A 24,887-nucleotide genomic window follows, 5' to 3' on the forward strand; every position below is an offset into this window, starting at 1 on the left:
AAAAAACTGATTATATAGCCTTTTTCCTAGACAGTACTGTGATCTGCATCTCTCACCAAAAAGATGGCTTTAAGTTCAATTTCATTATTTCAAATTAAGACAATGTTTCTATTCCAACTGGTTAGTTAATAGTAATTTATTAATTCAACTATTTATCGCTGCATGCTAATGTGCTGCTTCAGACCACAAATTAATGAATGCATTCCTGAGTACAGGAACCATGTATGCCCAATTTGTGACATACACTAGGCTGTAATAAACTTAATTTTTTTTAATACTGCATCACGGTTGAATGCTTGATTCTCATTGGCCATAAGGTGTTTCTATAACAACAGCTCTGACAGTAGATTCAGCTTCAATGTTTATACTAATGCATCCATTATAATATGTTATCATTTCTATAGTAACAACTTGTGCAGGGACATATATGGTGGACACTGTACATGAACTGATTTAAAAAAAAAAAAAAAAAGGAAGCGACGTTTATGTAGATGTTTATTGTACTTATGGAAGGAGTCTCCAGTGTCAGTGCTTTATAGCAGTCAGAGGTAAAGCTGTAAAGTTTTCTGACACAGGAAAGACTTCAGGATAGCAAGCTTTACGGTTTCTCTCTAACGTGACCACCTTCAAGAGAATGAAGAAAGAGAGACTTGTGAGAGAATGACAGTTCATAGCTGATATAACGTAAGTGATAAGTGATGCAGAATTTCACAGCAGTAACTGTAACTATAAATGGATAAAAAGTAGATATGTCATTCTTCAATTAATTAAAAAATTGTAATTGTTGGCAAATTGTTGTGGTATAAGAGGATTAAAACACTTTGGGAAATGCTATTATAGGGAAATAATCAACTTCAGAACGGTAACAATAACTGTGCTTTACATCGGGATGCATCACACCACCCCGTCATTGATTCTTTTCCCATAACAGCATGTCCCTAAGTGTTTTATTCCTTACATATTGCAGTCAATTATGACATGAACTGATGATTTTTTTGGGATCTAGTGCATTTTGGGATTTTGTGAGGATTGCTAACGTACGTTTCTGTTTGTTGTCTACAGTCACATGCCATTAAATCTGAAATCTTCCCTACGAGAAAATGCCATTTTGTATCAATGACTATAGCATGTGCTGTAAACAAGCTCATACTTGAGGCAGTCCATCTGAACTGAACTGAATTGACTTGTATGTTGTAATTTTTATGGTATAGCTTGTGCAGAAGCCAAAATTGTGGCATCTACAAACTGGTCCAGATCTGATGCTGTATTACAAACAACCAAATCACCAATGCTTGGTACCTGGGATATGGCCTTCATGAAAACAGGTTTTAACTAGTCTGAAATATTCCATATTCACAAGTACAAAACTGGTGTGTGATTGTTTTATTATATTATTTCTAGAAAGGATGGTTGCTCCCAGAAAATAGGGATACAAGTAAATAAAACAAATGGCCAAGTATATCACTGATGGTATGATATTGCTCCCGGGATTCATTTTCACTGACATCTACTAAGCGCTCCCTGACCCATATACAGGAAGTCCTTGAGCTCCAAGCAGTCCCACCACCAGCAGTACCATAAGTGCCTGGTACTTATCTTCATTAATTTTCTTTAATGATCTGGTGTCTCCTTTTACTCTCGGTCCACAATCTGTGTCTTCAAAATAGCCTGATATGCCTCTGGCCATCGCGAAAACAAATCAGCTTATTGTGAAAGTCTCTGGATTAACGTCGTTACTGTCCATCTGCACCGAGAACGATTTTAGCGTGATCTGTTAGAGTGATTGCCTGGAAAATGGTTGATACAGGTTGGTAACCATGAGACGGGTATTGTGAGGGGAATTATCAAGAAGTTTCCCAGACAGATAAATGTTATGCCTCTTTTGCAATATTTTTTAAAAGGTTTTTCTTGAATTACAAAAAGTCAGATCCTGCTATCACACTACATTGCTATACATCAATATTTACTACTGTGCAGAACTAAAACCATCTTTCTTGGTTATTAGTTGGTACTAAGTAGAAAAACTGTCAACTGTCAAGCTGTTTACGTAAAATATCTGTAAAACTGAATCCTGACCTCTTATGACTTTTTGAGTTTAGCTCAAATAAGAACAATTGAAAATTAAGAAAATCTAAGTTAAGTATATAACAAACATTGAAAATTAAGTAAGTCTGTCTTGTCTTTAAATGCTATACCAGACTGACAAAATCAGTAATCATGTAACTAATAGAGAAAAAGTAGAGCTGCTGTCTAATTCGACCTTCAATATAATCCAAAGAATATACTTAACATTCTTGTTGACATTTTCGGTTGAAATTCACTCCCGTTTCTGAGCAAGACATAAGCAAATGAATTCCCACCCTGCTTTCAGTCACTGAATGCCACAGGCAAGCAGGTTTATTCTTATATGTTTGCTTAATTACTGCTCACACCTTTGCTCAGGTATCTCAGGAGTGTAATATTTACTGAATGAGTAAAGAACTTAATCTTCAGCAGGTGCTTTTGAGAGCTGTGTGTATTACTCATAATGCCGGGAGTGTGTAACTAGTATCAACTACATGTAGGACTGCAAAAAAAAAAAGGAAAAAAAAAAGAAAAAAGGTATTTGTATTAGAAAACAAAAGATGAATGCTATCACAGGAGATGGCATTTCTGATGACTGTCTCACCGGGTAGTTCTTTCAGTTTTTTCGAATAGTACATACTGTAGCTGATAATATCTAAAAGAATAAATCTTTGTGCTTACTTTCTGACATTCTACTGCAGAACTTCATTCCTGAATGTCATATTTGATTGCTTTTAGTAGTTTTTCACACGCTAGCACAAGCCAATAGAAAAGGTCTGTTGTATGACAGCGCTGGTGATAAAGCAGGTGCAGAGGTTTACAGTGATACAGAAAAAGTGCCTCAGTTAGGGGGCTTTGGCTTATGATGGAAGGTTGAACCATGCGCTGTAAAACATGATAGCTCCATTAAGTTATGTGAATGTATTTCTTCTGTTTAACTCCAATGACAAGTCATGACAAGTTTTGGATATTGAACTCAAGTTTATAAGTTTTCAAAAATGAAACTTAAAGCAATCCATTTTCTTGACCTGAATTCATTGTCTTGAATTGGCTTTGAGTTGAAACAAAGGTTATCTTCAAGTTGAGTTTACTCGTGTTTTTAAGGCAGCTCGTGTACTTTCATTTCTAAGCTTAACCAACTTGAAATGTCTTAGAGTGCGGTAGTCTTGGGTCGGCGATTCAGTTTACTTCACTGCATTATACACTTCATTAAACTCTATGTATGTTAAGAATAAAACATGACGGGGCATGCTGTAATAGTTAAATTATCAACGACATAGTAGGGTGATGTGGCCAGACATGAAGAGGAGTTACAGGTACCAGCCCAAGTCAATTCTTTTCCAATAGCAGCATGTCATAAAGGGTTTTGTTTCTTTTATACCACAGCTGTTTGCCAATGTCTACAACTTTTCATTTGTCAATGAATGACTCATCGCATCTCTTAGCCATTATATTTTTGCATTCACTGTTACGGAACTTCCTCAAGACAGGTTAGTTCCCGTGATCCCCTTTATAATAGTTATAAACTGTCATTGCCTCACCTTATTTATTTGTGAATAAGTAAAAAAAAAAAAAAAAAAAAACGCACCTAGTCATATTACTGAGAAACTGGAATACTCTTCTGTCTGAAGACTTTCCTGTGGTGGAAAACTTACTAACAGTTACAAAGCGCTGACACTGGAGACTCCTTCCATAAATATTAAATAAATGTCTCTTTCACCATATCAGTGATTAATTGATGATTAATTGATGATCAATTTCTCTTTAAGTAACATGCTTTTAATTCATTTATGTGGAGTTGTTACTATTGAAACTATAACATATTAGAACAATCGAGCACTGTTAAATTCTCAAATCTAATTGTTCTGGTGCTCTGACAGTAGTGCCAGATGCAAGGCAAATAATCAAGGCAAATACTTCCCAGTCCCAGACCACCACACATTATTATTGAAAGTTTATAAACCTAAATGAATATGTAGCAATCTGATGCTAAGATAGAAAATCCAACAGTTTGAAACTTTGACCTGTATAAATACTTTCCAAGGCCACATTGGAAAATTAAACATGCTTCTTGTAAAACTTAATTTGTTTTTATTGCACAATACAAATTTAGGACTTAACTGACCCTTTATTCCTCCTGAAGCTTGTCTAACCTGTGTTCCTGTGCTTGGCGTTCTGTACACAACAGCTTCTCCTACACGGTGTAGAATATATACATGATGTATGTGTTCCTTTAGCAGACCAGATAACCTCAGATAACTTCAGCAAAATGTCTATTTCGAAGAACCAATACAACAGTTTGCTTTTTGTCAACTATGTATATATCACATTATCACATTAACTTGAACTACATATCATTTTTGCATAGATCATATGATGTGTTTTATTAACATGCTGTTTTGTGTAGTGAAAATGAAAATCTGGTCTGTCCTCAAAGACCTTGAGGAGTGTCAGGTCAGTGGTCCGGTCTCGTAGGTGACAATACCTTGTGCTGGGTGTGGCCAATGTCGGAGGCAAATAACGCCCTAGGCACAATGGAGCTTTAACAGCAAACAAATCTCCGCTTCTGTACAGTGTGTACTTAGTACAACTCACTCCAAATATCCTCATTGTGTTTGTGCATTCATATGTAGTTTGTTAGCCTTTTCGACCCCTTTCAAAAATCTTTACTTAAATCATACTATAATATAGACTTTATCCACTGCATATTTTATCTACTCCACTTCGTGTAGCGAATTTGCCTTTCAAATAAAGCTTCTGATAGATGAGTTTAGTGCAAATTCTTTACAAGTCTGTGCAGTCAGTCCACACCAGTGAAGGCACATATTGCCTTTTCACTACATCAGCCATTTTTAGACAGCATTGTTGGATGTGTCTATTGTGTGATGTGTCCTTTATAGTTTTAGGTTTCTTTGGGGAAAAAAAAAAAAAAAAAAAACAGGTCAATTTTTTTTTTATCCTACGTTCTCAAGGTACATAACTGTGGCTGACTTTATGAATAGATACACGAAAACCTGTTAGATAATTAGATAATGTTGTTAGAGAGTTGTTAAAAATTGGGAACTCTATTGTTTTAAATACAAAAAGAACATTAGGAAGTGGGATGTTATGTTAATGCTAGTCTTCCTCAAATGACATGGCTGATGTACTTAAGAGCTGAATAAAATCGACAGGAAATGTTTGATGAGCTTGGTCCTTTTTGTAAACCTAAGCAGATGTTTGACTTGATTTGACTTTCAAGCTTATCTACTTAAGTGAAAAGATCAAAAAGATTTCAAATATTCTTATGAAATACAAAAACCACCATTATTTTGCATTACATTTTGTCTTTCATTTTGCAAGGCAATACAGAAATACCAGTTGACATCCCACCCCCATTTACTGTATAGCATGATAGATGATAGAATATTTGCCACGTCAAATTCTTAGGAAATTTGCAGCAACATATCCAAATTTTTTGGAGAAGAGTAAATTTAAAGGTCTTTAATATACATACAGAGGTCGTAAGCCAGACTGTATGATTTTGGCATGATTTTGCTGTTGTCAACAATTATCTGAATTGTGGCTAAATCATGTAAATCAGATGGTAAGTTTCTTGTGAGCCACACAGTGTGAAAGGGCAAACGATGATTAATAAATTCAGTTGGTTGACCTGTTGAAGGTCCTATCAGAAGATGTGAAGTGTGAGCAGTGTCACGATCTGATGATGCATCAGCAGCCAGTAGCACCAGTAGAATATAAGCTCTATAACATAAATAGCCTAGAACATAAATAGACAATACTTTCGAGTTTATAGCCTACTAAAAATACACAGTCACATAATAAGATTAATGGAGTCCACTGTGTGCAAAGTGTTACAAAATCTCAATACACGTGTTGCTGGAAGCCAACAGAGTTGGTTAAAGAACATACCTAATATATATTAAAAAGAAGTCAGCCTTATGAAATTGCATTTGGAGTATGCTAAAAAGGCATATTGGAGACTCAGCAAACATGTAGAAAAAGGGTTTCTGGTCTGATTAGACCAAAACTGAACATTTTGGCTTTGGCACAAAGCACTATGTTTGGCAGAAACCCAACACTGATGATCATTTTAAGAACATTAATCCCCACAGTGAAGCATGGTGGTGGCAGCATCATGTTGTGGCGATGCACTTCTTCACTAGGGACTGGGAAACTGGTCAGGTTAGATGGCAAGTTAAATGGAGCTAAGGTTTTTTCAGACTGATTTTATCATCACAGAGGAATATTGTACAACAGTATGACACATCAGTGTGACTGCTCCTATGACCTTCATCTAAAAGCCACAAATAGGAGGATGGCATAGGATGACATGAAATTCACAGGGCAGCTACAAATATGCTAATGGAAATGACAAGATGTAAACAAATCATGTTAACAGACACAGAAATATCCTTATTATTTCAAGCTCACTTTGAAACATATTTCTCTTTATTAACACTATCATTAGAGGATCTCTGTCACATATTCTGACATGGAGAACATGTTATTGCACAGTCTGTTATAGAATTTGGCTAAAACATTTTACTGGGATCATTTTATACAGAGTGACAAGTAATCTTAAAAGGCTGAAATCGCATAGCCTAAAACTGGCTTTAGAGTCCTGTATTCTGTGTATGATTTTAAAAGCAGGCTTATAATTAGCCATTTTATGGAAAACCTTTACGCACCACTAAAAACATAAATAAAAATACAAGATATCCAACACCCAAAACAATCCACACTACTCTATGCTCTCAAATAACATGTTGCCAGGGGGTGTGGCCACATCTTAGCAACTGCCCCTACCCATACAGGGAATGAGGATGTCACCTCACGGTGCATTACAGCATGTGAATAATAAACCCTAGGGTAATTAATAATGTCTGTCTGACGTGCCAGATAAGGCATGTCACTAATTCTTCACACACACCTGCACAGGTCGTGATCAGTCCATGACAGGAATTGTTCACAAGATGGCACTGGCACCCCAAAGCACATGTGATGTAGCTGAATTCCAGTTCAATTTACAAAATTTGGAAGGAGCTGTCTGCTCTCTTTCTCTCTCTCTCTCTCTCTCTCTCTCTATATATATATATATATATATATGTACATATATATACATACATACACAGTTAGGTCCAGAAGTATTTGGACAATGACAATGAGTTTTTGTGATTTTGCCTTTATACACCACCACAATGGATTTGAAATAGAACAATCAAGATGTGATCAAAGTGTAGACTTTCAGCTTTATTTTAAGAGGTTCCACAAAAATATGGCATTTACCATTTAGGAATTACAGCCATTTTAAGCAAAGTACTTCCATTTTCAGGGGCTCAAAGGTATTTGGACAAAGTGACATACTTGTAAATATAACCATAATTTTAATACTTGGATGAAAATCCTTTGCAGTCAGTGACTGCTTGAAGTCTGGATCCCATGGACATCACCAAGTTTCCACTGAGTTTCCTCCCTGGAGATGCTTTGCCAGGTCTTCACTGCAGCCACCTTCAGGTGCTGCTTGTTTGTATGTCTTTCTGCCTTCAGTCTTGTCTTCAGTAAGTGAAAAGCATGCTCTACTGGGTTGAGATCAGGGAACTGACTTGGCCATTGAAGAATATTCCATTTTTTTTGCCTTCAAAAAGTCTTGAGTTGCTTTCGCAGTATGTTTAGGGTCATTATCCACCTGCACTGTGAAGCAGCATCCTATCAGTTTTGTAGCATTTGGCTGAATGTGAGCAGAGATTATAGCCCTATACACCTCAGAATTCATCTTGATACTTCTGTCTGCAGTCACATCATCAATAAACCCCAGTGAGCCCATTCCATTGGCAGCCATACATGCCCATGCCATAACACTGCCTCCACCATGTTTGACACATGATGTGGTATACTTTGGATCATGAGCTGTTCCTTTGTTTCACCATACTTTTCTCTTCCCATCATTCTGGTACAAGTTAATCTTGGTTTCATCAGTACAAAGAATCTTATTCCAGAACATGGGAGGCTTTTTAGATGTTTTCTGGCTGAAGTTTAATCTGGCTTTCCTGTTCTTGAATGTTACCAGTGGTTTGCACCTTGTTGTAAATGCTCTGTATTTACATTCATGAAGGCGTCTCTTGATGGTAGATTTCGACAGTGATACGCCTACCTTCTCCAGAGTATTCTTGACTTCTTTTGATGTTGTGAAGGGATTTTTCTTCACCAAGGAAAGGATTCTGTGATCATCCACTTTAGTTGTCTTCCGTGGTCTTCCAGGCCTTTTGGTGTTGCTGAGCTCGCCAGTACATTCCTTCTTTTAAGAATATACTAAATTGTTGATTTGGCCACTCTTAAAGTTTTTTTCATCCTAATGATGGCCTCCTTCACTTGCATTGAGATCTCCTTGGACTTCATATTGGTAGCTCCAGTCGAACAGCTGCCAAATGCCAACTCAATACCTGATATCGGCTCCAGACCTTTTATCTGCTTCATTTGTCTTGAAGTAAAGAGGGAATGGACCACACCTGGCCAATTAACTTGTCAGTCAATTGTCCAAATACCTTTGAGCCCCTGAAAATGGAAGTACTTTGTTTAAAATGGCTGTAATTCCTAAATGGTAAATGCCATATTTTTGTGGAACCTCTTAAATTAAAGCTGAAAGTCTACACTTTGATCACATCTTAATTGTTTTATTTCAAATCCATTGTGGTGGTGTATAAAGGCAAAATCACAAAAACTCTGTCATTGTCCAAATACTTCCAGACCTAACTGTATATAGACTTTTGCACAGTACTGTGTGTGTGTGTGTGTGTGTGTGTATATATATATATATATATATATATATATATATATATATATATATATATATATATATATATATATATATATATATACAGTACTATGCAAAAGTCTTAGGCACCCTATATTTTTTAGTACAATCTTTGTTATGGATTTGTATTTTGTGACTTCTACATTATCGAGTCTGTACAAAAACATTATAGATTTCCAAACATTAGTTTTCCAGCACAAAATTAAGTGTTACAGAACAATGTTTGTATGTCAGTAAGGAAAGCAGCATGTTACGTAAGAGACCACTTTTCATACAAAAAACATAATGAAGGCTGCTGGGTTTCGCTGCAGAAATAAGAAGCAAGTGCAACAGTCAAAGTCTCCAGAAGAACTGTGGCTGGTTCTGCAAGATGCTCAGTAACACTTACAGCTCATTTCCTTATAAAACTGCACACACTGAACCTGAGACTACTATTTTTTTAAAGCAACAGGCTGTCACACCAAATATTGATTTGTTTCATTTATTACTGTTTACTGCTCTTTATAGTATGCTTTAAAATGTAGAAACATTTAATTTTTTAAAATTATTTTTGAAGGCATCATTGCTCTACAGCGTTTCTTCGCACTTACCTAAGACTTTTGCACAGTACTCTCTGTGTGTGTGTGTGTATATATATATATATATATAAATCGAAGAATCTGTAGGAAAAAACTCTTGGAGGGGATTCCCATTCCCAGTGAACCGGCATGTATTGGTTTACTGTGGAGGACGAGTGTAAATTGAGAAAATGAGTTTTCAGCCCCTAGGCAAAGTATCAGGTTTGACTGTAGTTTTATGTTGAACCACACCCCCTTCTTATCCACCTTCCTAAAGCAGTGAACAAACTATATAAAATATTTTTATAATGACTCAACATTCCTATCCTACATAGGTTATATATCCTGGATTATTATTACTTTGTCCATCACTGCAACATTTTTTTTAGCTGGAGGATGAAACTCTTAAAGGGGGATTTCCTTTCCTAGTGAACCTGCATTCTTGTGCACTGTGGGAAATGAGAAAATGAGTTTTTACTCAAAAGCGAAGTGTCTAGCAGATAAAAATTAGGATGTTTGTTTGCATCTGCTAATATTTGAGTACAATAATTTAAAAATTATATATATATATATATATATATATATATATATCTGTATAATTTATTTTATTTTTTTGGTATTGAACTTCTTGAACCATGATCCCAATACATTCAACCAAGGTGAAGGTCATATTTTAAACATATTCTCTGGAGGTGGAGGGACAATAAGGCATAATTCAAACCCATTTTCAGTGCTTGCTACTGTGCTCTAGATGAAAAGATCTGGTTTTCACGTTGCTAAAACAGGGATAGGAGTTTACAGCCACAGCCTGCTACAGGTATGCACCAAGCAGGCTTAGCGAGTCTCTACATGATTTCAAAGCTGGGAAATATGTCTGGTGTTTCTTGTGGAGTTTCGTTTTGTGTTCAAGTTAAGTCACTTTTCAAAAAGCAAACGTGACCATTGCATCTGGCGCATGTGAACATCTGGTGCACAATTCAGCCTAGTTTGTTGTCAGTATGGGTTTGGTATTGTTGGGATTTTGCATTTCCGTTAATGAGCAGGAGGGCGTGCTTTAAGCGAGCTGCACAACAGGTAGGCTTTCTTTTTTTTTCCCCTCACACACACCTGAGAGTCAAGAAGTTACACGGCGCACGGCGCACGGCGCGGATACACCAGGAGATTCCCGACGAAAACCCTTCCTCCTTTTAACCTACACGTAAGCAAAATTCCCTTATTCTGCATTACACTTTCTCCTGTTTATATATGTTTCTGTGATTGGGGTGAAGCTCAGCCTCTGACATTCTCTACATTGTCCCTTTAATTCATCACCAGGTTTACGCAGATGTCGGTTTGACAAAGACAGGTATGCTTTAGCCTAATAGTGAAGTGTAATAGTGAAGGGCTCAGAATTGTAATGGCACGAGCTGCAAAGCAAACACAACTGCCATAACAAAAAAAAATAAAAATCTCAGATTTGAGTGCACACAAAAGCAAGGGTGTTGAAATAAAATATGGTTAAAATACCTCTCCAACTTGGGTCATTTTAAAAAAAAAACTTATTGCTGATGGGGAATTTAGTGCACAGCTCCCTCTTGTGGAATTTGGCATTTCTGAGAAAAAGTGTTGCATAAAAATCTTTTTGAATTGCATTAAATTTTATATAAAAGGTTTTAAGTATATATATATATATAAAAGACAGTGGTTTAGCTAGTGATTTAGAGAGGCTCTCTTTAGGAAACTTGGGTGAAACAAACATGCAACAATGCAAATTAAAAAAGTATATAATGTAGATTATGGCACATTGGAATAAACTCGAACATACCTGATTGAAATTGAGATCCAAGGAGAAATTTGGGTTGCAGCCAAAGCTGCAAAGTTGAGCATGCACGATACAAAAAAAAAACAAACGCAGAATGCAAATAGACAGACGTTTGTCTAGATAAGATGTGCAATGCAATGCAATGCACAGTGCAAAAAAAAAAAAAATCCAAGACATTACACAACGCACTACACAGTCTGACTAAGCAGCTTACATAACCATTTGAAATAAGCATGGATAAATGATGTTTATCCACACGCACACGCATTTGGAGACAGTCTATCTGTGCATCAGTGGAGTGTCGGTCATTTCTGAATTTAGGATGTGTATATTTATTGCATGCATGGTGTACAGGCTTTATATTCGGATTGATGCTTTGTGACAGCCTGAATGCAACCTAGCGAGCAATAATCTCCAAAAGAGAGAGAGAGAGAGAGAGATATCTTGCTGTAGGTTTTACTTCAGGTCGGGTGCTGTGTGTGTGTGTGTGTGTGAGAGAGAGAGAGAGAGAGAGAGAGAGAGACGTTTTTTATTGATTTGTTTTTTTTTCATCCTCGCGCTCGTATACGCGCTCATTGTGGTCCAAAGTGATGTTTAGCTGTTGTATAAAACCACATTTAGTGGGTGGATCGACCAATGCTTTGCTCATCCATTCCCATTTCCCACCGCCTCGGTGTGTGAGAGACGCGTGTGTGAGCATCCTGTGACACTCTGATAGTGGCAGATGGTGAAGCCTGGCAAAGGATTGGACACACTCACTCAGCCGTTCCCTCACTGAAGTCTGAAAAGCACGCTCTGTATTCATTTTAATGAAAATATTTGACTAGTGCGCTTCGATGGAGGCTGAAGGTGATGCAAATTCTGCCAGGGAGAGTGGAGATGTTCAGTCGGGTGAGTTCAACGCAGTGCACGCCGTCCCTTTCTGCTTTTTTTTATTATTATTTGGAGAATACGCACGTTTGAAGTTGTCGCCTCAGGGCACACGACCTCACCAATCTGCACTCTGAGCATGCATTCATGATGGTTTCAAGCTTTCTGAAGCATGGCCAGGGTGCTGGATTTTGTGCATACACAGTGTTGAAGTATACAGTGTAGATTCTCCAACAATGTTCGTGCGTAAAGCCAGTAATTCAGGAGTTTAACTGGGTCTTAGTTCATCATTCCAAGCATTCGTTCAATGCTGGGGCTTTGTGTTGGGTGTATGTCCGTGATAATCTGTTGATAGTATAATCAGCTGTTTCCAGCACCATTCAGAGCATGGTTACGAGATTAGCTCACTGTTTCTAACGTAAAGAAAAGGCGCATTTGTGGACGAGTCACTACACGTAAAGAATAACGCGTGACTGCAAAGAGCGCACAAATCCTCAGAGCGTGTTTCATTGCGCAGGCGATACACAGGAGTTCGAGGGATTCCCTCGTTACCAGTGTTGCCAGATTGGTCTAAACAGCTCCTCTGAGGGGGAAAAAGACACCAGGATACCTTTCAAACGCTTTCTGCTGAGGTTTGAACCCTCAAGAGCAGGTCATTTGTATCTTTAGTATGTATCTCTCTCCAGATAACGCCATTGAAATCCACATTCAAATGTCACATGCGGATATAAAGTACATAATTAGACCTGGGAGGGGGATTTGTATTGTTTTGTAGATTGAGGAAAACACTAAGCTGCCTTTTCTGACCAGGACAAGATAGGAGCAATGATTTTGTAAAATAGGCTTAATTTAAAAAAAAAATAGACATTTAAAAGACAGCTTGGACTAGTTACAGTGGAGGAAAACTGGTTTAAAAACGGGAAATCTGGCAACCCTACACATTAAAAGCGTACTATACGTGCGCTCCGAGCGCTATTAGGTTCTCCACTTCAGCCCTGAATGCCAGTCAGTACAGGGATATCCAGATCAAATAGTGAAGAAATGAAAAGCCCATCTTATCCCCTGCTGCTGGTTAATGATCTGAAGTGATACACCTGATTGAAATTATTACCCAGTGGCCTAAATTCCACAGCTGAATGCCAGACTGAAAGAGTTAGGTGTTAATGATTTTCTCTGCAGCATACAGTACACTTACTATTAATACATACTACTAGAATTTAACATAGTCAGACATTTTTAATAATAAACAAATATACTTTAGGACTTATCATTTTAGATGCTTTATTTTGAAGTAAATTACACTTTTAGATATTTATGTAACATTCATGGAAGGAGTCTCCAGTGTCACACCAGTGTTACTTTGTAACAGTAACTTTTTCTGCCATGTGAAAGACTTCAGGACTTTGTGGTTTTTATTTGTGTCTTATTTAACTTCATGAGAGAGAAAAAAGAGATGCTGGTAAAGCTATAACATTCCATAATATTACATTCTAATTATAATTGGTTGAAATGTACAAGGTGTTAGTCATTAATAAATTAAAAAAAAAAAAAAAAAAAGCAATTGTTGACAAATTGCTGAAGTAAAACACTTGAGACGTTGGGACGGATGACACCACGCCATTGTTGTTAATATTCCTATAACGGCACACCCGGGCATGTTTTATTTCTTATATAGTAATAGTAATTCAATAATAAATAATAAATTAATAGACCTTAGGGCTTATTTTATCAGATCAAGTTTGGCTTTGTATTGTTAATTGTTCATGTCTGGTATTTGATTACCTACTGAATGAACTACACACACAAATTTGTTTTTACTTCCTGTTGGCACAGCCCTTCGGATACCAAACAACAAACGTCAGCTTTAAGAAGTGTACAAGTATATTATGCGTCTATATTGTGTGTTTTTATATTTCTACTTATTGTTGCTAGATCATTGTCCTAGGTAAATATACTGCATCATATTTTTAGACATGGGCCTTCCACATTAACAATGAATCAAACTTGTAGTTATATGTAGAAAGACAAAAACAAAAACAATGCATTTCCTCCAGCTGAGCTTTACTGTGGCTGGCACACCCAACTGTGATTGACGTCAATAATTTCTCTGTTCTAAGGTGTCTGCAGCATACCTTGCTTTCTCCATGACACATTTGGCAGAGTTTTAAAGGAACCAAACTTTCTGGTTGTTGGTTGCTCTTTTATTGGATTAAAACTGTACTGTGGCACTGAATCATGCCTCTAGAATAAACCTGAAATATTTTGAAGGACAAAAATCAATTGTAAATTGATTTTCTAATTCCAACTGTAAGTTTCAGGGAGTAGAATGAATTGCCAGTTTACACTGATTTAGCCAAAGCCAGAGCGTTTAACTCCAGCACATTACTGGAGTTTAGAAATCCACTAGAATCAAATTTGGAAGCTTTAAGACAACATTATACATCATAATAAATTTAAATAAAAGCTCTCAGTATTTAAAGCCACTCGCATCCTCTCTTTATTGCACTGAATAACATTGGACAAGGGTCTAGTTATAATGAAAGGGAAATCAGAGATGCCTATTATGATCTCTGAAAGAGAAAAATGTAATGTTTAATGCTTTTAAAAAGGATTAATCAGTAATGGGGGAGGCATGATGGTGCAGCGGGTTGTGTTCTCGGCATAGTGGTGCAGTGGGTAGCTTTACTGCCTCACAGCTCCAGAGTCCTGCGTTTGATCCTGACCCTGATCTTGTTTCACATTATCAGTTCAGTTTTAGAATTAATATATTAGATGAAGATTGTAGTAAATAATTTTTACATGTTCTTCAAAAGCATACATTTTGACAATAACATTACACAAAAAAGTCAAAAGTCAGAATGTACCAAATGTTTTTTTTTAAACTTATTATGCATTCATATGCATGTGATCAAATGTCTTAAACTTGTCTTTCGTAAGTAATAGTTGAAATTCATGTTCAGTTCTTGCATCATCTCATGTTTGGCATAAATATAGAGTAGACCTACTGTATTATTTGTGGCTGAACAGATTGTGATGTCTATGAACATGCCATTTCTCTGCTGAAGCGTTGCCTGGTAGCTTGGTATGACTTCAGCAGTGTCACTCTCTAAGTCCGTTTAGTGGAACATATCATTCGATTTAATTAGTGTGTTCGCTTCTTCTCTTGTCAGGTGAAACGTGCTTGGTTCAGAGCAGCACAGAGGAACAGCTCTCTGAGCTGGGAGAGGAGACCGAGATGTGGCGGAACGACATGTTTTCTCAGCATGTCCCAGCGAAGGACGAAGGATTCAGTGTACGGGGTTCCAAAAGCGCTGGGGACATTGGATATGCTGAAGATGATTCTATAGTAAGTGAAATCTGTTGAGGGAAAAATTTCTCTCTGCTCATTTTGTTGTTGAGGAATTTTGAAAAATCACATTTTTTTTAGGACAACCACTGCTTTGAATGTTGAATGTCCAACCCATTTGCAATGCAAACTAATGGAGAAAGATTATCTATTGGTTTGGTTTTTCATAAGTGCTTCTGCCCGTTCTGAGCTGTCTATGGAGATTCAGTGCGTGTTCTGTCGCGTGGGTTTCCTCCAGGGTCTCTGGGTTCTTCCCACCTCTCTAAAACATACTAGTAGGTGGACTGGCTATGATAAATTGCCCCTAGATATGATTGAGTGTGAATGAATATGCGAGTACATAGTTTATTCCCTTCTCACACCAAAAGAAGGATTGTTTTGTCTTGGATATAAGGCTCATAAAGAAGAAGATCGCTTCGAAGGTTCATCTGGTCAGTAGATTTCACTTTTGCAGCACTGTCATGTCCAGTGGATAATGTAATGTATGCAAACATGGTTTTCTTTTCATCCTATCCATGTCCTGGGTTGCATTTTGTATTTTTTCCACCGTCTTTTGCATATTTGTTGGCACACCTTTGGATTTGCATTCAAATTTTGTTTTAGTGTTTGCATGCTTTTTGATTTTAGCTCTCTGCTGACCTGGCCACTTTCCTTTTCTTAGTCACTATAAACCAGAATTGAATTTTGGGCTGAAGCTCAAAATTAAATACATCAGGTGTATTTAGATGATTTTATATTCTGAAAGTAATTATTACTGTTACTCGGTTTATTATCTTCAGTGCAATGCAGTATGATGGCTAAAAGTTTGTTGGTTTGGAGCTCAGTCTTTGCTTGTGCAAAATTATTATGAAAAAGGAAAAAAGATATGCATGCAAATGTGAAAACGAATGTCTCACGTTCTATACGTGATGTCTCAATGTCTATACGTTCTCTCTAAGGAAAGAATTTTGAAACACACTGGCTAAATATTTTCCTTTAAAACTCAGTTTTTATGAGGCTCTTTTCTTCATCTATATTTTACAGTCCAAGTTTTTAAGATTGGACTTTGATCTTCCCAAGCGGTTTGCCATAATGGATTTGTGCTCCTTGATTTTAGCTCCTGATGCCCCCCTGTGCATTTCTAACATCTTCTTTCTACACTTTCTACAAACACGGCACCTCAATGAATCATAAAATCCAATTTCCTGAAATGTGTTTGGAGTCGATCTTTTGGCAGCATCATAAATAAGTAAAGTACATGTGCAAAAAGCACTTCGTAAACACCACAATTGATTCTATTCCTGCCCACATGTGCATTTGTTTCGATGCAGAATGTGGTGTGATTTCTTTCTAATAGCTCTGCTCTGGAGAAGAGAGAGGATTTTGAGTGGCTCTCTTCTGATAGATGTGGCGACATTTTCACAGACCTCAGCTGGCGTGAGAGACAATGTTACAGTTCATTATCCAGAGGCAAATATTGACTCGAACATGTACCAGTCAGCATACACCTATTATTTTTTTAAAGCTATGTTTGTGTTACCCTACAGGTTCTCTTTGGTAAATTAAGGATTGTAGATTAAGGACATTCCATAGGTTGTATTATATAGGTTCGTAGGTTAGTTGTTAAAGAGCCTTGATGAACAAACAATCAATTGAGAGAGTAAACTGAAGTCTCATCTCTTAAACCAGCAAGCCTGTAGCTGTGTTTGCTCACGTACTCTTCGAGGTTTTTGCTGAGAGAAGTAAATAAGGTGTATGACTTAAGCATATAAGAAAGCTTCATTGTTTTTAAAGCTAGAGGCCAAGTCAAATTGTACATGTGTGTTTGGCTGTGACCTCAAGTTTTATAGGTCTACTTTTAGTCAGGCATTATCTTGTTTGAAGATCTTCAGGTTGTTTTTTTATTAGATCTGGTTTGGGATTACATGAAAGAATTTGTGAATTTGTTTTAATTGAGTTTAAATATATACTTTATACTGTTTTTTTTCTATTAGAAAACAGTTTAATATTATATTTAATTTGGCAAGATTGTCTGTCAAAAATAGTAGCAGGGCCAAATCCCAGAGTCCAGGATTATGGTTTTAAAGGTACTGTATTTTTTGATGTACAATTCTTTTATAATTAAACTGACACATTAGAAAAAAATTGTCCCTATCATCAAGAGATCCATGGCCAGGAGTTCAAGAGAGTAAACTTGGCCATGCTCTCTGTGTGTGGAGGGGTGGTGTTACTCTCTCCCCTGTCAATCACAGCGACACTAGCCAATCGTGTGCATCTGTGAGCTCATGTATGCAGAAGATGGTTAGTAGAGCTTTCCTCTGAGTGTTACACTGCCTTGTGATGTAGCGTGAGCAGCAGTTCAAAAAAAAATGTCATGGATGGCTTCAATTGTCTTGGAGGAAGCACATGTTAGTAACCCCAGTTGTTAGCTGTCATGTGTTGGTCAGAACTAACTAGCAGGCGATTTTTATTTCAGACTTCTCTTCATATTTTCACAGCTCAGAAATGAGCTTCGCACCCAGCTGCAAGGGAGCTGCATAGTTTTGCCACTTTTCCTTAAAAGGCAACCTCACAAGGCATGCATAGATTTAACAGAGGAGGAGGGTTCTGTCGGGGGAAGGTAAATGTTTGCCAGTGTTTTCATCGCAGTTGTGAATCATGTTCCAGGACAGCAATTTTTAATTGGTGACTCCTTTAATTTGACTTGCACATGTCCATACTGTGAAATATCTGACACATACTCCCTCATCCAGTCTCGTTTTCTTTCTGCCCACAGCTTCTGAACAGTCAAAGTTCGAACAAGGTGCCTGAGCACTCCAACCTAGGGCCGTATTTCCAGGACGGCCAGAGGCGCATCGATTACATCCTGACCTACCATGTAGACAAACTACAGCGCACTCGCCACCACTCCTCTAGCACCTTCAAGAGCCTGAAAGACAGCCTGAGCTGCGTTGGGAGACGCAACAGGGCCAACTCTACCCATCACGACCCCGAGAGCGCCAGTAATGCGCATATCCACAGAGAGGAGTTTGAACAGAAGCTTATAGACATGGGACTTGAGCTGGAGAAGGAGGAAGATGTGAGTACATGTTATATTCTGCTCAAGACTTTTTTTCCTTGGAACTTGGAAGTTTCCCTGTTCCACATGATGTGATGGTAGAAAGTATTCATTCTTTAACATTGTTCCTCTAATAACACAGCGCTGTTGAATTCTCAATTCTGATTGGCCAGAAGGTGTTAGTAGGTGATAGTAGGTATGGTTGCAAGGTTTATATTAATGCACACATTCTAATAAAGTATCACTTCTATTATAACAATTTGCGCAATGATTTGTATGGTGGTTGCTTTAAAAAGATTAAAAAATGTGTAACTGCTCTTAAGGTGATGTTCTCTATGATGAGACGTTTACCATTTGTGGAAGGAGTCTCCAGTGACAGAGCTATGTGACAGGTGGTTGCATAGATGAAGCTGTAACATCACGTTTTCAAGCATAGGAAAGTCTTCTGGAAGAAGACTCTTCACGGTTTCTTTATAATTTCTTTATAATAATAATGATTTCTATATTCTTTTCATCTTATTAACTTCACAAGAGAAAAACAGAGAGGCTGGTGAAGGAACGACTGATTATAGCTGTAATAAAGTTAAAATTATAGCATAACTATAATAAAATTATAGTTAACTTGTTTCACAGACAATCCACAACATAGATCAGACATAAATATATGGATAAAAAGTGTCATTCTTTAATACATAAAAATAGTTTGCTGTGGTATATGAGGAATAAATCACTTGTTTTAAGTCTTGTTTTTGGACAAAAAAAAAGTCACACCACCCTGTCATTGATTATTTTTCTATAACTGCAAGGCATATTGGCTTCCCTTCGGAGGGAAACTTTAAAGGTTAAGCTACATGTGAGACACCACAAAAGTGTTTTCCTGGCAACTAAAATCTTCTTTTATCAAGAGTGTAATATTAGTTTCCACTAGTTTTGCACTAGCCTGTCATACAGGATACTGTGTAGCAAAATGTATTGCCATGAATGATTGCTCTACAGTTCATTAAATTAAGTCAAATTTGCTCATCTTATTTTCTTAACCACTAAGGCCACCTTTTTAAAAGAATTCAGGTTTGCATTCCCCTTAATCTTTGTTGCCGTTGCATGCATTTTACTTGATGTGTCATACTTGTTTATACAGCACAAACAAGCAGCAGAAGACACTAAATTAGCCTCCGATTACACTGGAATGGGGGTTGATTGTAAATTGATTGTAATTAATGCTAGCAGTTATCCAGGAATGACGGCACGGCATAATTAGTTAACAGTTAGCTGGCATATAATTGACTATGTAATATGATTAGTTTGCAGACTAAGTGCACTTTGAAGCTAACGCCCAACCTTGATATGCAGAATGATTATGATGCTGCTTATTCTTCTCTCTCTCTCTCTCATATATATATATATATATATATATATATATATATATATATATATATATATATATATATATATATATTCTTTCTTGTCTGTTATCTATATCTGAAAAAGGAATTTGTTTCTCTCACTGAAAGAAGAAAATTCAGTGTTTTTGTAAATAAAAACAGGTCAGATTATTTGGATTGCTATTCTGTGGGTCAGTAAGGATATTGTCTTATACTGTTGGTTCTCAGTGTGGGTCCGGAGCACTTTGTGGATCTTCAGTAACATGATAAACTGCGTTTATTGACTTCAAGAGAAAGAAATCAGAGATGATAAACAAAGGGAACAGAGGAAACCTCTGTTTATAGGTGCTAACTCGTTTTGCGGACATTCCACCACATTAAATGTAACTATAAATGGATAAAAAGTAGAACATTTTATAAATAATGTCAACTTGCACCTAAGGTGTTCTGTCAGTTGAAATTTCAGGTATAAAACACCTCTAACGGCTGGAAATACATGTTCAAAATATTATTTAAATAATGATAATATTTAAATATTCAAATAGTTGGATTATATTTGGAGGGGGTGTGTGATTTATTTACACTTAAGGATGCCTGGCTGCAGAAAGTTTAAGAACCAGTGCTTTAGATGACAGAATGCAGTGTTGCGTTTGTACAGACAGGGTCAGACTTGATGTGTGGGCTGGCAGTTATAACAAGACTGGAACATGAAGATAATCTTACATAACACACCCTCCAGCTGGAGATAACTAAATGAATCCCCATTCTCCCTCATAGACACTGCAGAATTTGTTCTTGTTTGCGTTTTTCCTTGTGATTATAGGTCATCAGACACAAATTAACCAATTGAATTTCATGCTTTTGGCTATTGTCCTAATTGGTCTACCACACAGGCCACAAGAGTGCAGTAGCAATAACGCAAAGGTCCACTTTGGTTTTGCTGTGTTGTCTTTTCAGGCTAAAATTCCCGATGTGGGCTTTCTGAAGATCCATGCACCCTGGCAAGTTCTCTGTCGAGAAGCAGAGTTCATGAAGCTCAAGATGCCCACCAAAAAAGTATGCACATTTTTCTCCATTGAAAAGAATTAGGTAGCTTTGTGCAATGAGCAGTGGTTACACAGCGTATTCCAGCCAACAGTGTGCTTTCTGCAAATTTTCAGAAATATCAAGTCAGTCAAGGAAGTAATGGAATACGTGCAGTGAACGCGTTTATCCAAAGGTTGTCTGCACCACTGACTCCCAAAGTCGAGGAGAAGTCCCCCCAGAATGAGAAGCACATCTGTTATCCATTCTCCAGGGAAAAACAGCACTTGTGAGTAAAACACTAGAACTGAAATGAGGCAGTGAGTTTGTAGCGAAAATGGAAATTAGAGCAATGGCAGCATGCCCATAGGGGCAGGAGGAGCAGAGCCAAACCATATATATATTAGGTGTTCATCAAATATTAATCTTTAGAGCGTCCTCATTTACAACTCCAAACATCAAACATTTAAAATTATATTTACATTTACATTTACATTTGTGGCATTTGGCAGACAGGCCCTTATCCTGAGCGGTTTACAATAGTGCTTTGAAGTCTGATATTGGCTCACTCGGTCACCAACTAGGTCAAAAATTCTTTTGAAATACTAATTATCTCTTTTGACTGACAAACATTTAAAAATGTTGCTATTTGAAAGATAATCTTTTGATGTAGCAAAATCCTTTGGAAGTATGCACACTATCCCATTTAGCTCCATAGAGGTATTATTTCACCTAGTGGTAACGATTACTAGCAAATATTCAGAACTAAATCTAATACATTTCCGCAACCAAGGCAAAGTGTAATTGCAGGCAGTGTGTCTATGTATGATGTAATTTCTGCTGTAAGATATATTGCAAAGATTAGGAGAGGGAAAGGAGGATTATTGAGTGGATAATGTCTGTACATCAGAAATGCGTGCGCACCACGGTGAGCTTGTTTCCCACACAAAGGCTGAGAAAAATAATTATTTCCCTCTTTTCAATCCCCAAGGACTTTTGTTTGCTTTTTGAGATGTAGTTGGGCTGGAAACTTTCAACTCTAGTTGATCATGTTAGCTCTTCAGGAAACACACCTATTGTATTTAACACAGGTGAACAAAGGTACATCTAAAACCGCTCAAAACGAGCTGCTAGACCCTGGTATGTTGTCTACTGGAATGTTGTATGACTTCATTTTCTATGAGGCTATGTTATTATTAAAGTCATCCTGCCCCACCAAAATCTATGGTCACGAGCCGCTGCTGTGTTAGAATATCTATGTTGCAGATGTAGAATGATGCAGTTATAGTAATCAGCCTATAAATGGCTTAACGTGAAATGTAAGACTGCAAGCTGAATAAATCTTTCCCATTAATATTGTGACTCTCTTCACAGGTTTGATCTCTCAGATAGAGATTCCTTCTTCGACAGTAAAATTCGTGCCTCAATCGTGAGTATCAGTCCAACCCCTACTGTGCTTTCCTCTGCTTTATTATTGGAGTGCCATTAAAAGAACAGCATGATGATTGTACCACACGCTATACAAAAATAAAATGCGAGCGTTAAATTCTCATTCCACAACTCAGCTTCAGTCTTAGATAGAATTATTTGAGGCGTATATTGAAAGTTCTTTCTGTCTGTTCTGCACCTTCTCCCGTTTCAGGTGTGCGAGATCATAAAACGAATAAAGTGCATAGGAGTGAAAGATATCATGGGTAAGTGCTGTAATCTCATTTTGAAAAGCGCCTATCCATCTCCTATCCATTTCAGAAGTAAAGTTTCAGGAGATTGGCACAGTCTGCTAAGAGTACTATCCTATCACATCATTGACTGATTAATAGCACAAGAGCTAAAATAAAGGTAATATGGAGGCAAAAAAAAAAAAAAGGCATGGATTTGTGCCTAAATCATTTGCTTGTGCATTTACAGATGCTACAAAGCACCAGCCCATATGGTGTGTGTGCTAAACGTTAAAGGAATCATCCACCCTGAATGACTTGCACATGAATCTTTATAAATAGTGTGATCTTCAACAGCGTCCAAGATTTATTTTCTAATTTGTTTATTTTATAATGAATTTCTGAGTTGATTGTCATCTACGCCATCTCGCTCATCATCTCGTAGATCGCTAATTAGCCGTGCCAAGTCTCTATCCTAACTCAGCATCGAGCTGCATTGCATTCTTGCACTTTGAGTCTAACTTTTGTTGCCTCCACTATTCTACATTGGATTTCTCATTAGTATGTCATGAACGTCGCTGTAAAACGGTGAATGAGAAAAGAAGCTCTTGCGTTTTTGTTTTTAGGAGCAGTAAAATCTAACCGTTAATACTTATGTTTGAAATCGTTGAATTATTTTCTACTATGCTACTCTGTTGTAACTGCTAGCAGCATCACCCTGTGACATCAGAGCGGCACACAGCCACTAACCTCTCATGGAAATAACAAAAATGCAGCACCAACCAACAAATTAGCACCAGAATTACTAAACTCATCACAAATATTTCAATATAAAAATATTTAATGTGTTTCAGGGTGGAGTTTTCCTTTAATTAGAGCAGAAGGTCAATAATATTTTGTTTTGGAAGATTAAAAAAAAGCATATTTTTGGTAAGAATTTGGTGTGTGTTATTGAAATGTCATGTCTGTAGGCATTAACACGCTCATTGCTCATGGAGTTTACACATCAGCCTACCCCCTACATGATGTAAGTAATGTCAAAAAATGTTATTCAAAATGTTATAACTCTTACCTTTTTTTGCTGTCTACTTTGTTGAGTATCCTGTCTAATGCTGCTACTCAGCAAATGTCCTTTGTCTTGTATGTCATGTTATTTGCACTAACACTTGTTATATGTGTACACTTGAGACATGCTAAACGACGTTTTGTTATACTGTACACCTGTGTATGTAAATGATGACAATACACTTGAGCTGAATGTGTGTTAATATACTATTACAGGGCGACATTGAGGGTGTTGAGGCTGAACCAAATGATAGAAAGGTAAGGAAATTGAATTACAATATCTGAACATAACTCTAGTAGTATGTGTGGCGGTCTGGAAAAACCCTTCACATGGTGAAATTCTGACTTTTTTTTATATACAGTACTGTGAAAAGTCTTAGGCACCCTGTTTTTTTTAGCACAAACTTTGTTATAGATTTTTTCTATTTTATGACTTCTACATTATCGAGTCCAAACATTTCCAAACATAGTTTTCCATCAGAAAAATGTTTGTATGTCAGTAAAGAAGGCTGCATATTATGTAAGAGACCACTTTTCAGACAAAAAAACATAATGAAGGCTGCTGGGTTTTGCAGCAAAAATAAGAAGCAAGTGCAAAAGTCAAAGTCTCCAGAAGAACTGTGGCTGCTTCTGCAAGCTGCTCAATAAAACTTACAGCTCATTTCCTTATAAAACTGCACACACTGTACCTGAGACTACTCTTTTTTTTTTTTTAAAGCAAAGTGTCATCACACCAAATATTGACTTTGTTTCATTACTGTTTACTGCTCTTATAGTATTTTTTTAAATGTAAAAACATTCAGTTTCTTTATTTTTGAAAGCGTCTTTGCTCTACAGCATTTCTTTGCATGTACCTAAGACTTTTGCAGTGTTGTACATCCATCTGAAAACTACAGGCATTCCTGAACAGAAATGTGTATATTTTTGCATGTATCTCAACCACAAGTAAAGTTCTAGGTAGACAGAGCATTTTAAAATCAACCTCCAAAATAGCCAGGTGATCACTGTGAGAGGAAATCACACTTAACTAGAAAGGTTTTAGACAGCTTTAGGCTATGTTCACATTACCAGCTTGAAGTGACACAGTGTGACATTCTGTGGGGTCCAAAAGTCTGAGACCACTAGTGAAAATGAGATATTTTCACGTCAGACCTGGGCCACTTTCACATGTGGTCCAATACCGATCCAATAAGTGGTCATGAGACATGAATGACTGTGGGCAGATCGGAATTTATGTGGCATTTTCCCAACACACTTTAATGCACATATC

The 24,887-nt window shown here is 37.1% G+C and overlaps 1 protein-coding gene across 3 annotated transcripts in view; it reads left to right on the forward strand.

The window, feature by feature from the left end:
• The window catches only part of ano1a (anoctamin 1, calcium activated chloride channel a), a 44,900-nt gene that overhangs the window by 1,376 nt on the left and 18,637 nt on the right, over positions 1-24,887 (forward strand). The window contains exons 1-9 of one of the 3 annotated variants that reach the window (XM_053238215.1): positions 10,313-10,633; positions 15,277-15,452; positions 18,208-18,510; positions 20,829-20,927; positions 21,032-21,183; positions 22,269-22,323; positions 22,537-22,588; positions 23,524-23,579; positions 23,834-23,875. In XM_053238215.1, coding sequence (XP_053094190.1) covers positions 15,342-15,452; positions 18,208-18,510; positions 20,829-20,927; positions 21,032-21,183; positions 22,269-22,323; positions 22,537-22,588; positions 23,524-23,579; positions 23,834-23,875 — 870 coding nt within the window. In that variant the 5' untranslated portion in view covers positions 10,313-10,633; positions 15,277-15,341. Of the gene's footprint in view, positions 1-10,312; positions 10,634-11,750; positions 12,128-15,276; positions 15,453-18,207; positions 18,511-20,828; positions 20,928-21,031; positions 21,184-22,268; positions 22,324-22,536; positions 22,589-23,523; positions 23,580-23,833; positions 23,876-24,887 lie in introns of those variants that run through there. The other 2 variants (XM_053238214.1, XM_053238213.1) reach the window with 2 other exon arrangements.

The sequence above is a fragment of the Pangasianodon hypophthalmus genome, chromosome 11 (assembly GCF_027358585.1).
Source record: "Pangasianodon hypophthalmus isolate fPanHyp1 chromosome 11, fPanHyp1.pri, whole genome shotgun sequence".
NCBI classification, from domain to species: Eukaryota; Metazoa; Chordata; class Actinopteri; order Siluriformes; family Pangasiidae; genus Pangasianodon; species Pangasianodon hypophthalmus.